A 27,384-nucleotide genomic window follows, 5' to 3' on the forward strand; every position below is an offset into this window, starting at 1 on the left:
TTCCAGGCGCGCCTATTGTTGGTTGCATAGCAACGACAGACGCGGTGCGAACTGCGCTCTTCATGATGACGAGGAAGTATCAGCAAAGAATTAGGCCTAATTGATTTCTAGCCCTTGCATTAGCTTTAGATATTTATGGAGATGAGAAATGAAATAAAAAGCCGTCATCATGTCATTAATATCAGTCCATCAGAAAAGCTGTTCTAGGCTTATTCTTGGCTGGATAACTCTTAGCAGGTTTAAAAAGCCCTTTTAAAATTAAATATGAATGCAGTTTTGGATTAAATAAAAGTACAGCCAAGTCAAATAAAACACGTTTTATCTCCTGTATTTGGTAACACTACAATACGATACCATTCATTAACATTACTTAATGCGCATCTAACATCAACACATTGAGGGAACAATATATTTTTACAACATTAATTAATGTTTGTGAATGTTATTTAATAAAAACACTTGATTGGTCATGTTTGTTCACTTCAGTCATTGTGCAGTAAATAATGTTAACATAAATAATGTTAACTTTTGATTTTTAAAAATGTATTTTTAAATGAACCCCAAGGAGAATAATTGTGACAGTATATAACTATTGTTTATTGTTAGGTCATTTTATCTAATGTTATCTAACAAATTGAATCTTATTGTAAAGTGTTTTTAATACTACAGTTTCCATCTTTGTAACCGTGATATACACTTTAATATATGTAAATTTAATCTAAATTAAGCTTTGATACCGAAATTGGTACCGAGAACCGTGGATTTTCACTGGTATTGGTACCGAATACTGAAATTTTGGTACCGTGACAACACTAGTAGCTCTGTTAGCTCGGTAATTTAGACAATAGGTTGTTGACAGTAACGTTAACGTTGGTAATGGCTGTTATGTTATTTTCTTTTCAATGACTTTCCTTGTTACATGTTCATTGCTGGATTTAAGGAAAAACATCAACCAATATTGCATATCCATTATTATAATGGATATAATTAAAGAATACTTACACTATAACGTAAAGTACACTATAACGTATTAGAAGTGTAACGCAAAAAAAATGGATTTTTAGACCTATTTTGAATTTTACTCGAATACAAATACAAATACAAATACTTTTCCCCCCTCAACAAATACAAATACAGATACAAATACCGGCTGCTTTGCACACCCCTACTAAACAGGCAACAAATCAAGACAGCATTAATATTCAAGTACAATATAGCAAAGCAGAAATTAAAAGCATGATTAAAGCCAAAAATATGGACATATTTATGGGACAATGAAAGCACAGGCAGACATCTTTATAAAATTCAAAAGAATGCTGGATGGAGCAGGAATACCAGCAGAAGCAAGCAGGAGGAGGATACTGTCTCAAGAATGAGTAGGCTACATACAGGATTGAACAGCACATTAGTTCCAAAAACATGCTGATGATGGTAACTGTGAGTGTGCAATCAAGAAACCATAGAACATGTTATAGAACATTGTCCTAAATACAATCAGGAACGACAAACAGTTAGATGTATTTTTTATTCCTTGAAAACAACAGGATTATTCCATTGAATTTAGCGATGTAGAATTCAGACCCACACTCCTATTCAGAAGGTGGCGGTAATGCACCTTAAAGCTGTTTGCCAAACACCAAGAAGAAGAAGAAGAAGAAAAAATCGCTTGGGGTCTTAACAGATTTCGAGGGAGGAAGGCTGAGCTGTTCATGTTAAATCTAGAATGGAGTTGGTGTTTGAAGTCTAGTTAGCGAATAGCGTGTTCAAGGGACTTTTATCAGATGCTATAGTTTAGAGACAGTGCATCCACCGTTTACACCACTTGGTTCATTCCTACGTAACTTACCACGATTATAAGAGAATAGGGCATTTGATTACAGTAAGTTCTGTAAACATGTCCTTAAAACTGACCACTCAATCATACTGTAAGATGCTGCTGCACGCTGCTAAATATCCTCACTGCCCCGTGAACGGGCTGCTGGTGGCCGAGAAACACAAAAAGAAGGACAGCCTGAGAGACTCAGTATTGTGTGTGGATTGTGTGCCTCTGTTCCACGGGGCTTTGGCGTTAGCCCCCATGCTAGAGGTGGCACTCACATTGGTAAGATGATTTTTTATTCATATCAGCTTAATTCTGCAGGTAAATTCATGGTTGCTTGCTACACACACACGCACAATGGAAATAACGATGAATTTGTAATATTGAGTTTTCCAGGCCACATATCACGTAGCCTATAAAGTCGTAGAGTCAATTTAATTTTGTAGAGATTTTCAGGGTAAAGTTACACCCTGTGAAAAATACACAGACTATGTTGATGTTCATGTTTCTTAATATGTTACATTACGTAGAGCTGGGAGGTAATATACATAGCATTACGTGAGTAAACTGCATGCAAATAAAGTTAAAGCCTACTTATATATATTCCGACTCATATCCAAGTTAATATACTAGAGAGCTGTGCGAAAATGTACGTTACATTTTGCTACAAAAATGCATAGGCCTACTATATAGATCTATATTTGTTCCATATTCAAAACATTTACAAATTCAAGTAACTTTGTTAGTTAATTTTGCAGGAACAAATTCAATAAACAAAGGTTACTCTAGAATGTCAGAATTTCAAAATGTATAGGATATAAAAAACATGGAGAAACAATACTCCTTGTGAACTGAAGAAATATCCAGATGCAGCATACTTTGCTTTAACCTGGACTCTGGCTTTTTCGTGACACGGTCCCTTATGAAAGAACATTTTAATTCCCTCAGTATATGTCACTCTTGATGGGCATGTCTGTCAGATGATTTAGTCTTTCTTGTTGACTACAGGAGACTCATATGAAAATTAACCATGGATTTACTATAGTAAAACTGTAGAACCGTGGTTTTAAAAATGGAAAGAATATAAACAGCATGTGTAAGAACATGTCACGCTTAATAAACTAACAATGAAGTACAATTCACAAAGAAAAAATGTTGATAAAGTACTGCTGTGCAGTGATAAAAATGATTTTAATTTGCCAATTCACAAAAAAAGAGCAACTTTTTCCACTGTAAAAATGTTTTATCTCTACAGAAATGAATAGGTCTTTTTTTCAAGAACTGTAAATAAATGGCCAACACCAGCAGATGTTTGCATTATATACTTTACGTCCTACATAGCGGGTCCCATTAACAAAATGTATTACAAAAAATAGCCTAAAGGGTAAAAAAAAAAGTTTTATCATTAACAGTTTTACACATACTACAAAATATATTCAAAAGAAATTACTAGGCTATAGTCAGTTAGTTGTCTTTTGAGGAGAGAGCAGTTTTTATTTTCCTTGTCAGTATGATTAAAATATAATTATGATAAGCATTAAAATAGCAGCCTAATGGATATGGTGAAATAATGAGGAGAATTTCAGTCTGCTGCTTCAGTCTTTTTGGGTAAAACTGCGGCGTATTTTGGCCATGATCAATGCATTGTCACTTTAATTCAGCGTAAGCGGCGCAGCAAAAATAGACTGGGCGCCGAAACTATCGCGGCACTGCTGCTCCTGCTATGCTCCTGCTTCGCGCTGCCGCGCCACCACTGCGTGCGGTGTGAATGCTCTAATCTGTTAACATGGGCGCCGAAAAAAATGCGCTCTGCTAACGCGTGCAGTGTGAAACCGGCGTTAAAGGAGAACGCCGGTCAATTTTAACATTGAGCTCATTTTTTTGTTCATTTGGAGTGCTGTCAATACAGAGAACAACGACAAAAATCGGTGTTGCCTACACCGAGTTATTCTATTTTAAAAATTTGCACCCTGTTGACTTCAATGGGGCAAGTACTAAACCTGCTTTTAGCCTCTTAACATCCTTGATGTGTCATTACAAGTGCACAGAAAATGTGAGTGATTCCTTCTGAGTGAACACGAGTGAATCTGACTGCAGTAGATGTGAAAGATATGTATAAAAATGATGTTATTTAAGCCAGCGCAAATACCTGTGTTTACATCCTGTTTTCAGTTGAAGTCCAAAGTAATCGATTGTCGAGTTCACGCGCGTGATCATAGGTAACTAAACCTATGCGCGTGAACTCGGCAATCGACTACTTCGGACTTCAACCGAAACAGGATGTAAACACAGGTATTTGCGCTGGCTTAAATAACATCATTTTTATACATATCTTTCACATCTACTGCAGTCAGATTCACTCGTGTTCACTCAGAAGGAATCACTCACATTTTCTGTGCACTTGTAATGACACATCACGGATGTTAAGAGGCTAAAAGCAGGTTTAGTACTTGCCCCATTGAAGTCAACAGGGTGCAAATTTTAAAAATAGAATGACTCTGTGTAGGCAACACCGATTTTTGTCGTTGTTCTCTGTATTGACAGCACTCCAAATGTACAAAAAAATGAGCTCAATGTTAAAATTGACCGGAGTTCTCCTTTAAACTCATCACGGCGCTCCGCACAGAAACCGCTCTCAACGCGATCTCATGCGTAATACAGCGCAGTGATTGGGTTATAGTTAATTCTCATGAATAATGCAGAGCAGCTCCCCGAAACTGCTGACGTAGAATCGTGTCTGCAGCCAGTTACACACTCCGAAAGCACGCTTATACTTCACATTCCATGACGTTGCTTCGATTTTGCTTTTCAACCCGGAAGAACGAAATTGCTCAGAAAAACGCAAAAATAAGGGACTGTTCGTTTTTTATTTAAGGGGCCACCGGAGGAGTTTTGAGATCTGCTGTCAAAAAAGACATGACCCTCCCTTCGCCAGCAATAAATCTTTCTATGACCCTCCAAAATGATTGGGAAAAAAGGCATGACCCTCCCCGATAATTTATTGATTAGCCTACTTCTGTACTGGTTTGCGCTTGGCAAAGATGTTCAGATAGCCATTGTTTTTTGTTTTTTTTAAACCATAAACTCTTGCTTTCTCATCGAATTCGGTTCGTATCACGATTTTTGATTTTAGATTTGAAAAAAATCATGTTTTCGGTGCTGATGCGGTGTGACTCAACATGGCGCTGCCAACAAAGCATCTAAAACTGTCACCAAGAACCGGCAAAAGTAATGATTATTAATATGTCAAATATAGCAAGGAGACATTTTAATTGTTTAATAATAAACAAGTGTTTTCTGTGTCGACTGCAAAGATGAAGTTGACGATGCGTCGCGATCTTCTCAGAACGCGCCAGAGAGAAATGCACATTTCATAAAGCAGTCTGTTTTCCTTCGTTTTGAATTGTTCTGTTTAAAAGTAGACATTTCAAGCTTTCTATATATTTCTCAGATCTCTGAGGCAAGTAGCATACCTTACACTGAGTTTCGGTTCATTTATGAGACAAGAGTCCAGTTCACTCGCCCGCGCCTCCGTGTCATGATTATCTATTTTCTACTAGGCCTATATTTACTTCTTATTTATTAAATCCAGAAGAAAAATTGATTAAAATTAAGATACAATTAATAAAAAAAAACGAAATTCACTTTAAAGAAAGGCTTTGTGCTTTCTGTTTGAGGTCTCTGTGAAATTTTTAAAGTCGCTTTTAGAGCAGTCATGTCCGTAATAATGGAGAACTGTCACGCCCGTAACATTTTTTTTTTTTTTTCACATAAATGCGAACACGAAAAATAAAATAAAAATAATATTTTATGTTCTGTGGAGGCCGACCCTTCTTCATCCGGTGGGTAGGCTATATTACTTTTGGTTTGCACAGTGTAATTTATAGAATTACTAAAAAATATTTTGCCACCTAAAAGTTAAAGATATTTTGTGTCACGTCACATGTGTATTTCCCTCATATTAAATATAAAACGCATGTGTAGACTGATATTTTTCTAATGTCTTGACTTGACTCCTTTCAGACGTTTCAAAATAAACTGGATTTTTGTTGGGTCAGACCCATCTGATATCGAAGGGGGGCTGATAACGCGAGATCAACATGGAGCTAAATGGAAAAAAATAGCACCAAACAAGCCACTTTGAAATGTTGCTGTTTTCATGGATATAAAAGTTGGGTGACCCTCCCCCTAGACTAAAAAAAGTTGGATGACCTTCCCCTAAACAAAGAATAAAAAGACATGACCCTCCCCTATTTTCCTCCGGTGGCCCCTTCCATAAATACCGAACGGTCCCTAACCAGTTTCCACTTTTTGGTATACTTTTTTGGTAAAAGCGCTTTTAGTGTTTTCTGTGATGAGCAGCCTGTACATATGTTCACATCTCAAAAAATGTTTGTTTAAAATATTCTAGCTGAAAATCCCCATCTTTTCCCAAGTTCATATTTAATTTGATAATAGCAAAATAATATCCTAATTATTATTTGATTTAAATCTGTTTAAAAATAGGAATATAGACTCATTATTGTTAAAATGACTTTCTGTCCTGTGGTTTATCTCAAAATGAAGTATGTTTTTTTTTTAAATGTGAAAAAAAATTAATGCAGCCTTAAAAAATATCAACCCATGACAACAAAATTCTGTAATCCATCATGTTATCACATTCATGATCAGACATACCACTGTATAGTGCACATATATATTTCATTTTAAGAAGACACGATTGAATCTGTACTGGTTCATGCTTGGAGCATTAGATTAGGAGAAATATATCCATCAAATCTTGACACACGCTCGCTCCGGTTCGGATATGAAGTGTAATCCACGCTGTGAGAGTTGTTAAACTCATCGCGGTGTTCGGCAACATTCTTTTGTAATGTTGGTAGCCCTAGGCTAAACTTTTTGTGCGTGCATGTACTGAAACGTAAATTTAGCTGCAGCCAAGTGACGTTGTGTGACCCACTTTTCCTTACTCTACGACCCACAGATTTAAAACCCCTGGGCCTCGTTGCATGAAACCACTTAAAGGGATAGTTCTGTTATCATTTACTCACCCTCAAGTTGTTCCAAACCTGTATGAATTTCTTCATAATTTTCATAATTCTGTAATTTTTGGAATTGCTCTTGAATGCGTGCTGGCTTTTTAATTCGCTATTACACTTACTGCCTATAGGCCTATATAGTTGTCGAAAGTACAGACTTCAGTACTAAGTCGGTAATGAATTTTAAAAATGACGATAGCAGCATTTCCCTCTAGCATTTTAAGTGCTGTTGAACAGATTCGTAATCACCTCTGATTGGCCATTGTTTTGATGTGCTCAACATATATGTCTGTGATTGGCTACAATACAGTGACATATTTGACGCTCTTCACCGAGCGCTTGCATAGATACACACAGAGCGTTTAAAAGCAGGCGTCTATTAGCGGATCCCTAATATATCCGCTGATAGATGCCGATTTCAAACGCTCCCGTGTGTATCTAAGCACTTAATGAAGAGCGTCAAAGACAACATGTTTTTGAAGCGTTGATCATTGTAGCCAATCACAGACATATATGTTGAGCGCATCAACACAGTGGCCAATCAGAAACATATATGTTAAGCGTGTGGACACAATGGCTAATCAGAGGTGTTCAACAGCACTCAAAATGATAGAGGGAAATGTCTGTATCACATTTTTTTAATTTCAGTACCGATGTCGGTACTTTTCGACAAACCTAGGCCTATAATTTGCAGACATCAGGGAGCCACTATCTAAATGTGGGGTATTGAAATCTCTTTTCAGTTTTTTCAAATTTGTAGACCGTTGTAGTCAGATTTCATTGGTGATTTTCAATATGAAAAAAAAAAATATATATTTTAATCATAAGCTTGGTGAACAGCTTTGGAGAATTTGATGTTCCCCCATTCAAAGAGATAGGAGCTGCACTTGCATGACTGAAGTAGCTGCCTCATTTCAAAGATGGCCGCCAAGTGAATTGACTTTCCTTAAAGGGATTTTGATGTGACTCAAAATCTCTGATTCCCCTCCGTGGCCATGAAAGTGAACATTTACAGTGATAACAATAAAATTCAGTTACATTTAAACATTTCCTACAAATAAAATGGATCGACTTCTTTCATATTTCATATATAACATATTTTTGTTTGGATATTTCTACCGTGTGACAGCTGAAACAGCAGTGAATGTATAAGTTTGTTCTTTGTGTGCATATGGTATTAATTTTCATTTCTTCAGGACTTAATAAGCCTTAAATTTGATTTTAAAAAATTGCAGCAACCCTGGTTGATGTTCTGTTAAGCCAGTCTGTCTGGTTCCTGACCTGGACCCCGGTTAGTCATGAAAAAAAAATGGTTACTTATTTTTCAAGTTTTGGGAGGAGGGAGGACCCAGTAGATTAAGATAGCGGTGACGTGTCTTAGTGATTAAAGAAAGTTCAGTGTCTTGAGCTCATGACCAAGGACACAATGGTTGGTGATAGTCCTCCTGGCTCAATGTTTGTGGGATTCAAACTGGCAACCTTCAGGTCACTACAGCCCTGACCTTTAAGCCTGGTTTATACTCGCCTGCGTCTGCAGACTCTGCACAAGTTCAAAGGTGCACATGGCAAAAATGACCTCATCGCAGTGTTGGTGGTCATGCACATTGAGTGCGTGAGACCCCATTTTGCGTGGCGTTGTGCATGGCATTTTCTGTAACTTTGTGCTGCTCTGCTTCCGAAGATGCACGAGTTCGAGGCGACTCTTGCCAAGTAGGCAATAGGCATGTCTGTCCTAGCATCTTACCAGCACCCAGTTCTAAATTAATTGCTCACTTTTACAAAATGAGCCTACCATAGATGAAATAAGCCCTTCTGATGAAAATAAAGGTCCATGTTTAATAAAAATGTTATCTCTGTTGTTTCCTGATGGTTTAAAGGACAATTACTCAGTCACCCTTTCGTTTAAAAGAATTGTACAATGGCGAGCCTGTCCTCGTCTGTTTGGGGAGGTGCACGTGCAGTCAGTGGAGGCTCGCGATGCGGAGCCAGGTGAAAGTATAAACAAGGCTTTAAAAAGTGTACCACATCACTTCAAGAAGCGTCACCACTGTATGTTGTGTTGGTGTGCTGAGGCTCCCACATCTTTGTCGGTCAACATAAACCAATGATCTTTTTAGCAGGGCAAGATGACTGTCCCTGTAATCAGTATAATTCAGATTAACTTAATACTTAAAAGTAGGGTTGGGCGGTATTACGGTAATATCGTATACCGCGGGATCTTAAAATAGCAACAGTATCAGTTTCAATACCGTCATTATTACCGGCACTTCTATATAATATATAAATATAATTTATTTAATGCCTATAAATGCTTATGTGTGGCTGTCGTCAAGTGACAGTGTGGAGGAGAAAGAGAGAGAGAAAGAAGGGAGAGAGGTAAATACTGACGAGGCAATTTGTAAATTGTGCAATAAAAAGGTGACCGCGAGAGATGGAAACACCTCTAACCTAATGTTGCATCTCCGAAACAACCACCCACTCACTGCTGCGAGGATGCATTTTGCCCCGAGTTCATTAAATAAGCGCATTAGTTCATATTTGTTAAAATATTATAATGTTATTTTTTTCATCTATGTTGATAATGAAAAGTGAACAGCACGAGTAAGATGGGAGCATTGGGAGTCAGACATTTTGACTACTTAAGTTTCATTTTGTAAAAGGCCTTTCTTTAAAGTGAATTTCGTTTTGTATAAATTGTATCTTAATTTTAATAAATTTTTCATCAACCAATTGCTTGGATTTAATAAATAAGAATAAAATATAGCAGACAATAATCATGACATGGTCGTGCGCTGGTGCGCCGCGGTCACTTGCATTGAAATCTCATCATAAATTAACCGAAACTCAGTGTATGCCTCACAGACATGACAGATAAATCGGGCTCGGGCTCATAATTACATTTAATGCTTGCTGTCAGCCGGGCTCGGACACAACGTGCACAGGTTGGGCTTGATTTATTTATTTTTTTGCCCGATCTGGTATTCAGTTTCTGAACGGTGTTGGCACAAGCCAACAGTTTGGTGACGCTGTCTGAGCCTTATGTCATAATTATTAATTAGTCACGGTAATACCGTATACCCCGGTAAAATAGCGAGGGGGTTTGACGGTATCAAAATTTGGATACCGCCCAAGCCTACTTAAAAGATCTAATGTCTTTCTTTCCTCAGATTGATACATGGTGCAAAGAGAACAAGTATGTCATTGCTGGCTATTATCAAGCAAATGAGCGTATAAAGGAAGCCAGGTAAAATGTGTGTTTCTTCATGTGCTTTGCATGATTTACATGTTGTCTGTATGTGTCTTTACATCTGTTTCATCTTTACATTTGTTTCATCGTTTACATCTTTGATCTTTACAACTGTTTCAGACCAAACCAGGTCGCTGAGAAGGTCGCTGCCAGAATCTCAGAAAACTTCAGTGAGGCTGCAATGATCATGGTAATTTTTACATATTACACATATTACAACCATGTCAGATAGCCAGACAGTAAAACTACATTGTTTTCCACCATTAGTTGGACAACAGCAGATTCACTATGGAGTGTTTTGTACCTGTTCTCTTCATCTATGATCACCATGACAGCAAGTGGAAGTGCAGAGAGCCAAGCACGTGAGTACAGTTTAGGCCATCCTTAAAAATATTTTGGTTTGCCGTAACAGCAAAAAAAAAAAAAAAAAAAAGGTCGGTAGGTCGGTCTATATATTTTTTTTCGAGATTCGATGTAAAAAAAAAAAAGTACAATTTTGGTCAAATTTGCATATCGGGACTTCACTGACAGTTTTGCAGAACTTCGTGCCAAGTTATTTATATATATATATATATATATATATATATATATATATATATATATATATATATATATATATATATATATATATATATATAATAACAATTAGAAAACCTATATAAACTGAACACCAAAGAATAATATTATAGCGGTAATATTATAGGCCTATTCATGTAACGGGTGCGCTGCCAATAACGCGCCTAAGCTGTCAGAACTGGGAAAAGTAATGATTATTAGTATGTCAAATATATCAAGGAGACATTTCAATTAATAAACAAGGTTTATTAATAAACAAGTGTTTTCTGTGTCAAAGATGAAGTTGACGATGCTGACGCGATCTTCGCAGTAGCCTAGTGAATGCGCCAGAGAGAAATGCACATTTCATTACATAAGCAGAGAGCAGTCTGTTTTCTTTCGTTTTGAATTGTTTTGTTAAAAGTGTACATTTCATACTTTTTTATATAGGCCTATATATATGTCTCAGGTCTGTGAGGCAAGTAGCTTATACGCTGAGTTTCGGTTCATTTAAGAGACCAGCTCCAGTTCACGCGCCGGCGACTCCGTGTCCTGATTATATTGCCATATTTAGCCTACCTCTTATTTATTAAATACAGAAAATTGGTTGATTAAACATTGATCAAAATTAAGATACAATTAATACAAAACGAAATTCACTTTAAAGACAGACTTTCTACAAAAACAAACTTAATGAAGTGGTTAAAATCATGTCTGCCCACTCCATTTGTCTTCCGATATTTTCGGGATCATCTTATCTTATTCATGCTATTCACTTTTCATATAATCAACATGAAATTAAAAAAATATATATTATTTTATTTAAACATGAATATGAAACTAAATCGTTTTTTAATGACTGCGGGCTACAACACAGGCCTATTAGACAGTAGCCTACAGAGAAATTTACTGTCGGAGCGTTGCCGGTGAGCATGTGGGGGGAGAGATACAATTTTCGATCAATCATCGAATTATATTTTGCTTGATATGCCCATTCTTAATATTTGGTGTTTTAAATGCCTGTTTGAGATCTCTGTGAAGTTTTAATAGTGCCGCTTTCAGAGCGGTCACGTCCGTAACATGTTTCTTCCTCATAAATGCGAACACGAAAAATAAAATAAAAATGAATAGGCTATTATGTTCTGTGGAGAGCCGATCCCTCTTCATCCGGTGGCTATATTAGCCTACTTTTGGTTTGCGCAGTGTAATTCATAGAATTAGCCTACTAAAACTTATTTTTCGTGGATCTGAGTGTCGCGATTTCGCTTTCATTTCGCATAGGCCTACAGCCTACACAGCCCTTATAATCATAGATGACGCCACAGGTTTTTATTTAAAAGAAAGAGCGTAGCCTACGTTTGTAGTCTATGTAGGCCTATTCACAATAAAATATAATTAGTATCATTTTATTGCATTTGTATTAGTTGTTTGAAGAGTAAAAAAAAATCGGTCGGTCTTAACGCAAGTTTACAATCGGCAAGTCGGTCGGACTAAAAGGGAAAAAAAATATATATTTGGGTCGGACCTAAATTGACTGGGTCGGTCGGGTTACGGCAAACAAGAATATTTTTATGGATGGCCTTATTTTGAAACTGATTGAAATCATATTTCACCCAAAAATGTGTATTCTGTCATCAATTACTCAGGCTAATTTTTCCCCCAAACTCAGTGACATTATTTGTTGTTGTTTTTGTTGAACACAAAAAGAGATATTTAGCAGAATATTCAAGCTGATTGTTTCTATACAGTGAAATTATGTAGAGACCCGGTTTTCAATCTGCCAAAAAAAAAAAAACATATACAGTACTAAATGAGTATACCCCCTCTGAAAGTTACCAAATTCAGCTATTTCTCGTTACGTGCTTTAAGGTGTTAACGGATGATTGTGAAACATTTAAGTGAGATACAACTGTTGCCATGTGTGCAAGTAGCAAAAACAACCAAGAAGCAGAAAAAATAATGTTAAGTACGTTTTAATTGAAAAGGTGCAATGAGTTTACAAAACAGATTATAAATATAAAAGGAAGACAAGTAAACCGAAATCCAAGAAAACAAGAGTGTCGCCAAATCAATGAAATAATCAAAACAGAATACCCATTACGATTTAACCCAAACCTCTAAAACTACCTATCAAAAGAAAAATCTGAAATCTTTAGTGTATATGACGCTATAAATAAACTACGCTGACTAAAACAGAAAAGATACAGTGGATGGCAATCACTCTAAAACTAACTAACAAAAACAATGCTATCTAACGTTGTTTTTGAAGATGGATTTATAAAGGCCAACAATCAGTAAAATACGAATTCAAGAAACAAAAACAAAACTCAAGTCAAATGTCAAGTCATGCTAAGTGGTTACTACCTACAACACACCGCGTTTGAATCAGATTATCTGTGTTACACAGGGATCAGTCACACGCACACACCTGCAATATACGAGTTTTGAGTAATCTAGCGCTAAAACAGTGCTTTTTCTCAGAACAGTGCAATAATACATCTGCAACAACAGTAAACAAACTGCATAAACAAACATTAACGTGTCGTGATCATGACTCAGTTGACATTTTAACTTAAAGGCACGGGTGTTGAATGAGATCTGGCACTGATCTCATCAATCCTTGTCAATGGGGCCTTTTAAACCTGCGTAACGTCACGGATTGGTGGAGCGTCAGTTCTGATGTGTGATGTCGTGGTGTCACGTATATGATGGACAGCCAATGATCACAACCTAAGAATAAAGTATAGAAAAGAATAGAAACAAAAGCACGAGAGGAAAAGGGAAAAATACAAAATAGAAAAACACACGTGGAACATAACACTCTACGTAGAATACATATTAGTGTAACTAGTTATTTCTTAGGGTTCCTAGTAATTTCTTGACAATTAAAAGTGTTATATAGCCCACTGAATCATTCTCAGAATTAATACTGACAACGGTGACACCACTTGGTAGAGAATTGACATTTTTTTGAGCAAAAGAGGACAGTGGTACAACAGGATTATCAAAGCAATGTTTAAGTGTCAAAATATGGCAAAAGTAATATAGAAACTTAAAATAATTGACTTGAGACAGTCTCTGAAACAAACAGGCCTTCACTTTAAAGTGCAGCAGGGTCTCCGCGGGTCCTTAAAAAGTCTTAAAACGTCTTAAATAAAATATACGTTTTTTAAGGTCTTAAAATGTATTAAATTTCACTAATTTTTGAAGAGTGGCATTAAATTTCATCTGGGCGGCATTAAATTTCATCTGGCGGGGTTTCTCCTTTTGTCGGGAGAAACTACCGGTATTTTCCATTTCACCAGCGCACGTCCCTGTCTAAAGACAGTAAAAAGTAGCGTGTGCCTATAGCACAGGCATCACACACCATTTAGGGGGCAGTACGTGTTTTCCGTAGGCCTGTCATAGAAACAGACGAAGAAGTTTAGTGGCAGATGCGAGCTAAGATAGGGAAGTGCAAATTTAATGATAACTGGCTCAATGATGAGAAATATAGCGGCTGGTTACAAAAAAACGACGGTATACGAAGTGTGGTGGGCTGCAAAGCCCTTGACGCGCATATGAAAGGGGAGAAGCACAAGCGCGACAGTCAGGCAACAACTGTCCCCATTCAGCTGTTTGCCTACATCGAGATTTTTTATCCAAAAAGTCAAGGATAGTCTATCTACATACGTGACTTTCACGTTTCCATGGTAATCAGTCACTCGTGCATCACGCCCAAATGCACGCAACCGCGTGGCCGCGCCGAATAATTTTCATAGAGGTCGCAATGAGTTCAAAACGGCAAAAAAACTCTTCACTCCTTATTCACAAAAAAGTCAAGCACTGCAAGTAAGTTGTCATCTATAATTAATGTGGTATTCGAATTGTGTTGCACAATGCGGATAACTCAGCCTATTTCTCTTGTTGAATAATTAACAAGTTTTGTTGTAAATTTAAAATATTCACTAACTGTTTTTATTCGTAATATCTTTTGAAGTAGTTTTAAAAGGTTTGCAATTGGAAAGTTTTAGTAAGACTCTGCTAGGCTATTAAGGAAATGTAATTTTGCCCAAAATAACAACTTTTATTTTAAGTAAATGTTATTTTTTAAATCAGCTTAATTCAGTGTGATTTTACCATATTATCATGCTTAACACTGATCATTTAAATAATTGTAATGCAATGATCAGATGCAGATATCTAAATCAGAGAATATAACGTTAGGTTTGGGCGGTTGGCCAGTGGTTTATTTATTTTTAACAGTGGATTCGAGTGACTCAAAGTGCACCAGATTAATGAATTTATCTTTAAAATGTACAAAATTTTCTTTTTATTAGCTTACTTTATTAACTAGTAAAATACATGATCAGGATTTTACCATAAGTATATGAAGTATAAGTATACTTTTTTTATAGCCTATAAAGTATACGGTATACTGAACATCTGCATTTCTTTTTTTCTGTTGTATTGCTTTAAAAATAAATAGCATTTTAAGCCAATTAAAGGTGCTGTATGTAGCTTTTCAACCAAAACAAATCATTTTTTATTGCCTGTGTGTGAAGGGGTTGTAATCTCACATTAAAATTATCCACTTTGCGGGTTTTGCTATTACCTCTGAAAGCAAGTATTCTTATTTTTATGTGAAGGTCCCGGGTCAGATTTACTGCCAGTGACGTCACCTGCATGCGCGCTCCAGAGCCTCTCGCCTCGTCTAGCCTACTGACTTTGCACTCAACAGCGACGACACTGCAACTTATGACATGGACTTATGACTTATGCAACGTATGACATGTCTGATAACACTAAGAAACGACCTGCGCCCAGCAAAACACAGACTCCAACACAAACTTCACATATTGATAAAAAACAAAAAAAAAAACCGTTTTTTCTGCTGAAGCTCGTAAGGCGCCAGACGTGAATCGGATGAACTTCGGGTAAAAAACACGGATCAACATCGGCAGGGCATTTGAATAATGGAGAAACCTTATCTACAAACCTAGAATGTACATTTCCTGAAGAAAATGTGAAGTAGTGCTTGCACTTGGCAAAATTCGGCACGGTTGATAGGATCCATACTTATCATGGTACGAGTATGGAGCATTAGTTCAACGTCAAGCTGATAAAAGTAGCCTATTATTTTAACGTTGGAGTGGGAGTTTACCTGAGTTTCCAGCATGTTGTGGGATGCTTTGTGTGTTACGTCCGGTTGCGTCTCAGTCTGGCCGGTTCCCACAGTGCTCGCTCATAAATTCGAGCACGCGTAAGAGCACGCGCTTGTAAACTTATTGGTTGCAATCTGAAATATCACAGCTAGAGGCCGCTAAAAACTACATACAGCACCTTTAAGGAAAAACCTGTCAACAAGCCTGAAAAAAGAATTGGTAGTTATTCTGTCCCCCTCACTTTTGAAATGATGGCTAGGCTACGGCCCTAAGGCTAACATTACAGCCGCGTTGGTGTCTTTGGGGCACCATTTTACATTCTCCCCAACTAATACACTGAAGGCTGAAATGCTGTGGGTTTTGCACACGGTTAGCCGACATCACTCCTATACATCCAACGAAGACATAAGCACTTCAGGGCAATGTTCCCTGAGGAATGTGCAAAAACATTTAGTTGTGGCAGGGACAAAACCTCTTCTCTTACTCGATTTGGACTTGTTCAGTACATAAAAAGGGGACTTCTGTCAAGTGTGAATCAAGGCAGCTTCGTTGTCATGTTTGACGAAAGCATGAATTGGACCACCAAAGGCTTATAAGACTATTTGCACTGTTGCTCAAATACAAATGTGCTTTGTTAACCTGAACACCCTAGAGTGTCATTTTTATATATATATTTTTTCCATGGTAATGGTCTTAATTTTTATTCTTGAAGGTCTTAAAAAGGTCTTAAAAGTCATTAAATTTGTTGATCAAAAATGTGCAGATACCCTGTGCAGTAAGAGATTTCTGAGAAACATTGTGCTGATATTTAAAAATCAACCGGAAATCAACAAACACCTCCTTCATTGTTCCGGCCTCCAAAATGCACAAACATGCAATACAAGAGTGAATTTCTCTTTACCGTAGCTGAAGCAAAGCAAAATAATGCTTCACAAAAAAATAAAATTCAAGATGACAAACAAACGACAAGGTAGAACAAAAGTACAAGAGAATATACAAGCAAGAGTACATCGTTAGTTGCCAGCAGCACACCAGCTCTAGACAAACGATGACGTGTGTATATGCCCCCTACTGCTGATTGGCTACAAGTGTGTGCTTGTCTAATCTGCTTGGTCTAATCCACTTTCAACTATTTCTCAGAAATCTACTGCACCTTTAAGCTTTTAATTTGTGATAAGTGAATTTTCTTTTTTCTAAGAAAAGTTGGGGAAATGCCAAACAAGTATCTCAGGCCCTGTTTTTCAACACCCGTTATTATGATGCTTTTTGGTCGATCGGATCACAAGTAGACGATGCTAAATACAGGTGTAAACGGGTCTAAAATGTTTTGAGCTTTTCCACTTTCGACCACTTCAAGAGATAGTCGAAAATGCATTCAACCGGATTGCTTTTGTAGTGTAAACACTCATGTGGTCGAATGCATTTGAGCAGCCACAAAAAAAAACACCTACTCTCCGCCTACTGACCTAATGTGTAAACATTATGGGAAGTGCCCTAGCCAGATATTTGTAAGGACCACCTGTCATCCCAACGACAGAATCCAACAGCTTGGGTGAAGGTATGATGCGTGTTGCTCTTTTCAGAGCTTTTGTGAAGTTCTCTTAATTAGAATTTAATTTCACTTTGATTCTTGCTCTGTGCTTAATCTGACTCCAATTTCAAATGATTATTCAATTTAGATTGTGTTTCTAATTAGAAACTAATCATAACTATTGGTTATGTATTAATTTAGATATTTGATTATTCTGGTATCCCATACTTTCAATTATTCGTTCATCAGGGACTCTGTGTCGTATAGAGTCTCACGTCGGCCGAGTCGTGAGCTCACGGACACAAAATCACCAGTTATGATTAGGGATGGCCCAATACCGATACTGGCATCGGGCCGATACTGTCCTCATACTCGTACTCATACAAATTCACCGATACCACGAACATTTTGCGAGCACATCCCTTTAAACAGACATCAGTGGAAAGTTTGTTCAGTCGGATGTCAATGGCAAAGAAAATAAAACGAGGCATGTAGCTTATTATTAACGTTAACTGACAAGAAAGAGAGCAGAGCATGTGAGCGGAGTGGAGCGGTGAGAATCTCTGCTCATCGCTCACGGAACTGTTCACCCCTCCGCTCCCCCGCTCAAAGCTACATCAGGCCGCTCCGCTCATTATCGCTCAGCACTCAACGAAGTTTGCTTCGCGCTCCACTCAAATCGTCCCCCGCTCGCTCCAAAAAAGGAAAAAAAGTCTACATGTATATCACTTTTAGCTTAGACCACAGCCTTACCTCCTAAATAACTAATGAGTAACAACAACATTTTTCAAATAGAAATGTTTTATTTCAAATTACAGGCCTATGTAAGAAGGAATATAGCCTACACAAAAATTAAACGAATAAATGGGCCTAATAATATAAATAAAAATTATATAAACAAAAATATACATACATTTTTTAAAAGTAAATTAACTATAAGGCCAGAATTTTGATAAGTGAACTTTTGCGCAACGCGCACGATTTAAATTGGCTTCCATACACACAAACTGCTGTAAAATTAAACGAATAAATGGGCCTAATAATATAAATATTTTTACGGACGACACAAATTCGGCTAAATAAAACAAACCATTAGGTCTACTTGAATGAAAAAAAACCCAAATTTGTTTGAATATTACGCTATATTTAATTTACACTTTGTTACAAGTTACCGATTTGCTAACCTTTTGCTTTCTTCCCAGCGTGTTTGCGTAGCTCACGTTCATGTTTTCGAGAGATGTGTCTTTTGAGATTCCAAAATTAATCTTTGCTGACTGAAACGATGTCTCCACATTCGTTTTCTTGTACCACATTATCATTGAAAGTTTAGGTTTTGACATAAATGCAGATATAAATGTAATTAAAAATATATATATTATCGATTTTCAAATATTACCTGTCAAGACAGAACGAAATATTCTGTAGCCTATTTTGCCGTCAACACTGCCGACGTTGTCTTTGCTGCTATATGTTTAGAATAGAATAGAATATACTTTATTGTCCCTAGGGGAAATGTGTCATGGACTCAAAAGTGCATAGTGCATAGAAGCAGCTGCCATTACAGACAATAAATACACATTAAGATACAAATAACAACAGCTGAAGAAAAAAAAGAAAAAAATGTTTTTATATATTTATGTTTAACATGAAGTATAGGCCTTCCACAACTCTCTCCCCATATGTCGAATATATCACCAATGAGGCTTATCATATGTCACCTAGCAGCAGCAGTGCATGTTTCTGGTGTGCAAAGACATGGAAAACGCCACGCTCACGCCACGCAGCCAGTGTGTCGCCGGTCGTAGGGTGCCTGATGATTAAAATGTCAATGATTTCGATTATTAAAACACTCCTGCTCCAAGTAAATCTTTATTTTGTACCAGTTATTATGACAACCTCTAACTGCACAAACGATCCTGGTCTTCCTCGAAGCCATAACGATGAGTTAGTTGTTACAAACACTTGTTTGATTGACCGCGTTCGAAAATAAGGTGAATACATTAACAAAACCTATTTCTCCTGAAATCCATGTCATGTTTTCCCTATACCTTTAGCAGCTCGTGCACCGTCAGTGAGTTAGGAAAAAACAAACAGAAGAAGAGTTAGGAGCGCGAAATCTGACAGACATTTGGCCATACCTGTCAACACTCCCGTTTTTCCCGGGTTTCTCCCATTTTTTAGCCCTATCTCCCGGACCCCTCCCGGTTTGTTATTTCTCCCGGGAAACTCCCATAATTTGCGTGGCCCAAACTCCTTTATGATTAATCGGACCAATATGTTTGTCTAATGTTGACCAGTTGCCAGATCTTGTATTAAATGCATTATATTCACACAATCCACACACCATATACAATTTCAACCCGTTTGTCACCTCAACCTGGCAACCTATAACCCAGTTGCACAGTCGTGGAAAGTTTAACCCGAAAGCGAGCCGATAGACATGGCAGGTGACGGCGGTGTCCTCGCAAAGAAACCGAAGTACAGTTGTGAATTTATGTTTCCATTTATGGGTATTGCCAGAGTTTTTCCTGCATAGAGAATTATGAGGCGGCCGCCTCCGTCAAATTTGGTGCCGCCTCCGGCTCTCGACAAAACTCGGACAGACAGTCACATGGTCAGATACACTTTTCCCACTGTGATGGTTCTGTTACGGTTATAAAAATATTTACAATAATCTAATTTAATACAGTTATAATTTTTCAATGTAAATTATTTAATTTGATTGGTAACAGCCTAGTGTCTTATTATTTTAATTGGATATATTTATCAAATTTGCATACAGTTAATAAAATTAGGGGGAAAATGCCCTTTATAAAGGTACAAAAAACTATTCTGAGTGTTTTCAAACAGTGATGTAATGAAAAATGGACAATTTTAAGTATGAAGGGAGTAAAGCCTCTGTTTAGGCTATTAAGGAAATATAATTTTGGCAAAAGAAGAACTTTTATTTTAAATAAATGTTCATTTTAAATCAGCCTATGTCAGTGTGATATGTTACCATATTATCATGCTTAACACTAAGAATTTGAATAATTGTAATGTGATGATCAGATGCGGATATCTAAATCAGAGAATATCATAGGTTCGAGCGGTTTGCAGGTGGATTATTTATTTTTAACAGTGGATTCGGGTGACTCAAAGTGCACCAGATTAATGAACTTACCTTTAAAATGTACAACATTTTCTTCTGGGGGAGCATGCCCCCGGACCCCCCTAGAGGTACCAAGTACACTTAACAGCATGACTGTTGTATGCTGTTAAGTGTTCGGACTCTGACTTTTATTTTATTTTGATTAAAAAAATGTGTGCATGCGCCAACACAAAAAGTCCCACAGCTGTCCCCCCCAATGTGTGATTGACAATTTCGCCCTTGATTACAGGACGTGTGCAGGTCAAGAAGTTCCATGAATGCAAACATCCAAAGCGCGCACCCCGCAAACCAGCGTCTCAGCGCGCGAATACTGAATTAAATTGTCGTTCACGTCTTACGCTTGTACGGACGAATTCACACAAAATTATGTAATAACGCCCATCTTGGCGAGTATATCCTATAGTAAACAAAGTCGGTTATATCCCAAATGAATGTAGCCATGTGCAAATGCGGTCCGTGCGTTCGGTCTTAAAGGGGCAGCAGTTTGATAAACCTGCTTCTGTGTTTTAATGTTAATCAAACAAAGGACAAAGAAATACTCACTGCTCTTGACTAAATAGGCTACCCTTTTCAACTTTTTCAAAAATATCTATCTATATATAATTTATACAGTAATGAATATGCTTTTTTTCACATTTGATTGCTTTATTCAAATTTTTGTACCTGTTAGATCTACCTGAAAAGCTCTAAAAACACTGTTTATTTCATTTGTAGCCTTTCTTTGTTCTATTGTATTTATTTGTCCTATTTGTAATTCGATTGTTTGTTCTTATTTTGTTACTGACTGCTTACTTGTTTTAAATTCAAATTAATTAGGCTGGTAGTTTTTGTTGTAGTATCAAAATTGGATTAAATAATTGATATTTCACTGGTTTTGACAAACATTTGAACCGCTGACCCGATCCTCAGCACTGAGTCCTGCTGGAGCAGCTCTAAATATGTGCTGTGGCTATTAAATGAAAGATAAAATATGATAGAGCAATAGAATGAACAGTGACAGTAACAGAAGCTCATACAATGCATTTTAGCAGGCTTAATTAAGCATGAAAATAACTGAAAGAAATATATATTTGATGAACAAATTAAGCCAACTATTATGATTTATATTCTTTTGGTTTATCTACTAATACATTTAAAATTACAAATGCAGTGAAAATTCAGGGATCGGTTACGGTATCGATATCGGCGAGTACCAAAAATGAAAGTATCGGTATCGGACTCGTTCTGCAAAAAGTGGTATCGGGACATCCCTAGTTCTGATCTTAGACAGAGGATGCAGGGTGAACTATTTACTAGGGCTGTCAATCAATTAAAAATTTTAATCTAATTAATTACATACTCTGTGATTAATTAATCTAAATTAATTGCATACATAAATTTTGCTGTGAAAGTATTAAATATTTCAATTCAAATGAATCAATGAATAATCAGCATTAGTGACATTAAAGTTCAAAAACTCTTTTATTATTATTAAATAAAAGGTTTGAAGATGACGTTGACTGCTAGAGTTGGTATCACGGGACGTGCTAGGTCGTACCTCGGATTAACGTTAACTCCTGGATGTTTTGCATTGATGTGGTACGTTCGAGTGGACGAACTCCGGTGATATGCAAATTCCTTGCTGCAGACATTGCAGACGACTTTATTTTTATCAACACTTCCATCAGGCCGTTTTTTATAAGTAAATGTTCCAATCAATGATCCAGGCAGCGCCAGCGCATTCTCGTCTCCCTCCTTCATTTTACAGTCGAATTGTGGCTAGAACGGGTCCAGGTTCAAAGGTCAATACGGAATGGATTAATCTGCGTTATTTTTTTGACAGCCCTACTATTTACACATACTTACTTATACATTGCTGTTTTTTTAGCAGTTAAACATACAGCATCGCTTTTTGTAGAGACAAAATAGTCAGTAGTAATGAACTTTATTAATGCACGTATATGTGTGGGTGGGTATTATGTGAAGCGTTATGGGTGGTGTTATGTGAAGCGATCTGTTGTGCCACATTAAAGAGTTATAAAATTGACAGAACTTAAACTAAGACGTAGTTTCATATCAAAAGTAACAAAGCAGTGATTTTGCCTGTGTGGCACTAGGTCTGAGTTGACAATATCAGTTTCTTGTTTTTTGATGAATCAAGATCTTGTCTTTGCTGTTTTCAATCGGTGCACCAACAACACTTCATTAAACATCATTTGTACAATGCCTACCATCCAGTAATCACAATAAAAGTTTTGTGCTTAGCTACTTTTGATATGAAACTACATCTTAGTTTTCAAGTTCTTGTAAATTTTATAACCCTTTAATGTGGCACGACAGATCGCTTCACATAAGAACACCCATAACGCTTCACATAATACGTGTTTTCCCCTTGTTTAAGGTTGTGACATCACGTTGTAACCTGCTTTTAAAAACGCTTTTGATGCTACATAAAGATAACATAAAGGGACCAGAGACTTTCACGTTTCAATGAGCCATGTGTATTACACCCTAAATCGCCATACAGTCAGTAAACATACAACGCACATAGTCATTTAGTTGCAAGGGAAACATCAAATACACTGCTCAAAAAAATAAAGGGAACACTTAAACAACACAATGAAACTCCAAGTCAATCACACTTCTGTGAAATCAAACTGTCCACTTAGGAAGCAACACTGATTGACAATCAATTTCAAATGCTGTTGTGTAAATGGAATAGACAACAGGTTGAAATTATAGGCAATTAGCAAGACACCCCCAATAAAGGAGTGGTTCTGCAGGTGGTGACCACAGACCACTTCTCAGTTCCTATGCTTCCTGGCTAAAGTTTTGGTCACTTTTGAATGCTGGCGGTGCTTTCACTCTAGTGGTAGCATGAGACGGAGTCTACAACCCACACAAGTGGCTCAGGTAGTGCAGCTCATCCAGGATGGCACATCAATGCGAGCTGTGGCAAGAAGGTTTGCTGTGTCTATCAGCGTAGTGTCCAGAGCATGGAGGCGCTACCAGGAGACAGGCCAGTACATCAGGAGACGTGGAGGAGGCCGTAGGAGGGCAACAACCCAGCAGCAGGACCGCTACCTCCGCCTTTGTGCAAGGAGGAGCAGGAGGAGCACTGCCAGAGCCCTGCAAAATGACCTCCAGCAGGCCAAAAATGTGCATGTGTCTGCTCAAACGGTCAGAAACAGACTCCATGAGGGTGGTATGAGGGCCCAACGTCCACAGGTGGGGGTTGTGCTTACAGCCCAACACCGTGCAGGACGTTTGCCATTTGCCAGAGAACACCAAGATTGGCAAAATTGCCACTGGCGCCCTGTGCTCTTCACAGATGTTGCAGGCAGCAGAACGTTCTCCATGGCGTCTCCAGACTCTTTCACGTCTGTCACATGTGATCAGTGTGAACCTGCTTTCATCTGTGAAGAGCACAGGGCGCCAGTGGCGAATTTGCCAATCTTGGTGTTCTCTGGCAAATGCCAAACGTCCTGCACGGTGTTGGGCTGTAAGCACAACCCCCACCTGTGGACGTCGGGCCCTCATACCACCCTCATGGAGTCTATTTCTGACCGTTTGAGCAGACACATGCACATTTGTGGCCTGCTGGAGGTCATTTTGCAGGGCTCTGGTAGTGCTCCTCCTGCTCCTCCTTGCACAAAGGCAGAGGTAGCGGTCCTGCTGCTGGGTTGTTGCCCTCCTACGGCCTCCTCCACGTCTCCTGATGTACTGGCCTGTCTCCTGGTAGCGCCTCCATGCTCTGGACACTACGCTGATAGACACAGCAAACCTTCTTGCCACAGCTCGCATTGATGTGCCATCCTGGATGAGCTGCACTACCTGAGCCACTTGTGTGGGTTGTAGACTCCGTCTCATGCTACCACTAGAGTGAAAGCACCGCCAGCATTCAAAAGTGACCAAAACATCAGCCAGGAAGCATAGGAACTGAGAAGTGGTCTGTGGTCACCACCTGCAGAACCACTCCTTTATTGGGGGTGTCTTGCTAATTGCCTATAATTCCCACCTGTTGTCTATTCCATTTGCACAACAGCATTTGAAATTGATTGTCAATCAGTGTTGCTTCCTAAGTGGACAGTTTGATTTCACATAAGTGTGATTGACTTGGAGTTGCATTGTGTTGTTTAAGTGTTCCCTTTATTTTTTTGAGCAGTGTAGTTCAGACTTTTTATAGACTTTTATAGTCTTAAGAGTATAGGAGCAAGATGAAACAGTACTTAAGTGCAATGTTGATGAAGCCACATCTGCCTGCAACCGAGTTTCCAAGTGGCTGTCGGTAATGTGAACGAACTGTAGCTTGTGAAATGAACAATAGATGACAAAGATGTTGTTGGCAAAATGAAGACAATTAATCCCTTTTTGGTCAAGGTCCTATCTAAAGTGGCGTTGCCTCCTCATGCCTGCACGTTGAACCCTATTTGAGTTTAGGAATCTCAAGTTCCGCAAATCAGGGCAAAAACACAAATCAGCATTGGTGAGAAAGCTTCTCCATGTGGTTAACACATCCTCCCTACCTCATACTATTTTTCTTATCCTTTTTATGCAACCAGGTATTTGTGGCTAGAGCGCCCCTAGTGACAGGATTAAATATTGCACGTACAGAAAGCTAATGGGACAAAATAATGTCCAAAATAATGTATGACAAATAATGTATGACAAAATAATGATTTGTATAACTTTCTTTAAATTGCAGTGACTGCTTTGAGGATTGGCTTGAGGCGCAGAAGATCACAGCGGCTCTTCTAGAAAACAAATCATATGAGAGTCTTGTAGACTTTGACAACCATCTGGATGACCTACGAAATGACTGGACCAACCCTGAGATCAACAAATCTGTCTTGCATCTATGCTGAAGCCATCCAGGTCCTGTCCACCTAACCCAACCATCGATGCTTAAATGGGATGCATGTCTAAACTGTATTCAGCACTGTTAGTGACATGCCCTCTCTCACTGAGCAGAAAGATTTACAAAAGCCTGAATGGAACATTCTAAGTGCTGCATCCTCATGTTAGAAAACACTGAGGTGACTCTTAAGAGTCCAATGTCAGAGATGTTTTTTACCTGTTCTCATGCAGTAGTTTGTATAATGTAAGATTCATGTGAATGCTACTGGACAAGTCCATCATATTTAATATTTAACATCGCTAAATATGGTCATTTTGTTCCCCTGTTTTGGGACGAAGCTTTAGTTGAAATTAGTTATTGTTGGTTGCTTTTCTTAACTACTTAAACTGTTCAAATGAATATGTTTTACTTTAGTGTAGAAATGAATATATTTTCCACAAGAGATTGCTTTTGTTTGCAACAGACCAATAATAATTTGTTAGTGGTGAAAGAATAAATATTTTTGGCTCTAAGTTGTGCAGTACACAAAAGGAATAGACTTTAGGTATGAGATCTTGATGACTGAAAATTGTATAAAAATGAATAAAAATACTTTATTTCCAAATGTCTTTAAATTTCTCTCTGAGTTCAGCTGTCTATAGAGTCTTTAAACTATTACTACTAATTCGCTAGCCTGTTATCAATTAAAGTGATATTAAAGTATCACATTGTTCATGAACTGCATACAGTATTTTGGACTAATGTAAAGTGGCACCTCTGGTTAAGCATTCATTTACAATAATTACCTATTAAATTGTACTTGTGACACAGAAACTCAATTGCTTTTAAAATATATATTTGTAAACGGCTAATTTCACTGACTGGATTCGTAACTATTTACACTCGCCATTGTCATGCTGAGTAGCTGTAACGCTTCCCAGACTGCAACATAGTGTCGGCCCAAATTCGGCCCACATCTGGTAAGTGTGGAATCCACTTGTACCAGATTTGGGCCGACACTATGTTGCTGTCTGGGTTTAGACATTTGTTATTTGGTTAAACATAAACATAAAACCCACCTTTGAATTTCCTCTTCTCTTCATCTTATAATTCAAGTCCAGCCTCTAAAGTTCTTCTGATGATAAAGAGGGCGAAGCCATGGTTGTGGTGGTGCTCGTAATTCTGAAGTTCTCTCCAGTATATTTGAAAATGCAGTAACGGCTGCAGAGACCTTTGGTAACCAGTTTCATGTTGCTGCCTGTGCCTACTGCCTAATGGAATAATGCGTTAAGAGCTTGCTCAAGTACTGGGGAGCTAAACCATTCATTGCTTTGTAAGTGATCAGCAATATTTTAAAATTTATACGATGTTTAATAGGGAGCCAGTGCAGTGTTGACAGAACCGGGCTAATATGGTCATACTTCCTCGTTCTGGTAAGAACTCTTGCTGCTGCATTTTGGAGCAGCTGTAGTTTGTTTATTAAGCGTGCAGTGCAACCACCCATTATACCCATTATAACATTACAATAATCTAGCCTTGATGTCATGAACGCATGGACTAATTTTTCTGCATTTTTCATTGAGAGCATATGACGTAATTTAGATATATTTTTAAGATGAAAGAATGCGGTTTTACGGAGGCTAAACACGTGACTTTCAAATGAAAGATTGGTATCAAAGAGCACACCCAGGTTCCTAACCGACGACTAAGACTTGACAGAGCAGCCATCAAGTGTTAGACAGTATTCTAGATTATTACGTGAGGAAAATTTTTGTCCAATAATTAGAATCTCTGTTTTTTTTCAGAATTAAGTAGTGGAAAGTTGCTAGTCATCCAGTTTTTTATATCAGCTATACATTCCGTTAATTTTGTGAATTGGTAAGTTCCGTCAAGGTGTGAAGAAATATAGAGATGCATATCATCAGCATAACAGTGAAAACTAATGCCATGCTTCCTAATGATATTTCCCAAGGGTAGCATGTACAGAGTGAACAGCAGCGGTCCTAGTACTGAGCCTTGTGGTACACCATACTGAACTTGTGATCGATAAGACATCTCTTCATTTACTGCTACAAACTGATA

At 37.9% G+C, this 27,384-nt stretch overlaps 1 protein-coding gene across 2 annotated transcripts; it reads left to right on the top strand.

Annotated features, from left to right (window-relative positions):
• The first annotated feature begins 1,593 nt into the window (after positions 1 to 1,593).
• Positions 1,594 to 26,171, top strand: emc8 (ER membrane protein complex subunit 8). Of its 2 annotated transcripts, none has more exons than XM_081372305.1 (5): positions 1,594 to 2,101; positions 10,026 to 10,102; positions 10,226 to 10,295; positions 10,373 to 10,467; positions 25,171 to 26,171. In XM_081372305.1, exons 1-5 carry the CDS (start codon positions 1,895 to 1,897, stop codon positions 25,328 to 25,330), a joined length of 609 nt encoding a protein of 202 aa, XP_081228431.1. In that variant the 5' UTR covers positions 1,594 to 1,894; the 3' UTR covers positions 25,331 to 26,171. The 2 variants fall into 2 exon arrangements, with proteins under 2 accessions (XP_081228431.1, XP_081228432.1); XM_081372306.1 differs by having other exon boundaries at positions 1,647 to 2,101; positions 10,387 to 10,467; positions 25,171 to 25,924.
• Positions 26,172 to 27,384: the final 1,213 nt, after the last annotated feature.

Source organism: Scardinius erythrophthalmus (genome assembly GCF_964197995.2).
Source record: "Scardinius erythrophthalmus genome assembly, chromosome: 8".
Taxonomy (NCBI): domain Eukaryota; kingdom Metazoa; phylum Chordata; class Actinopteri; order Cypriniformes; family Leuciscidae; genus Scardinius; species Scardinius erythrophthalmus.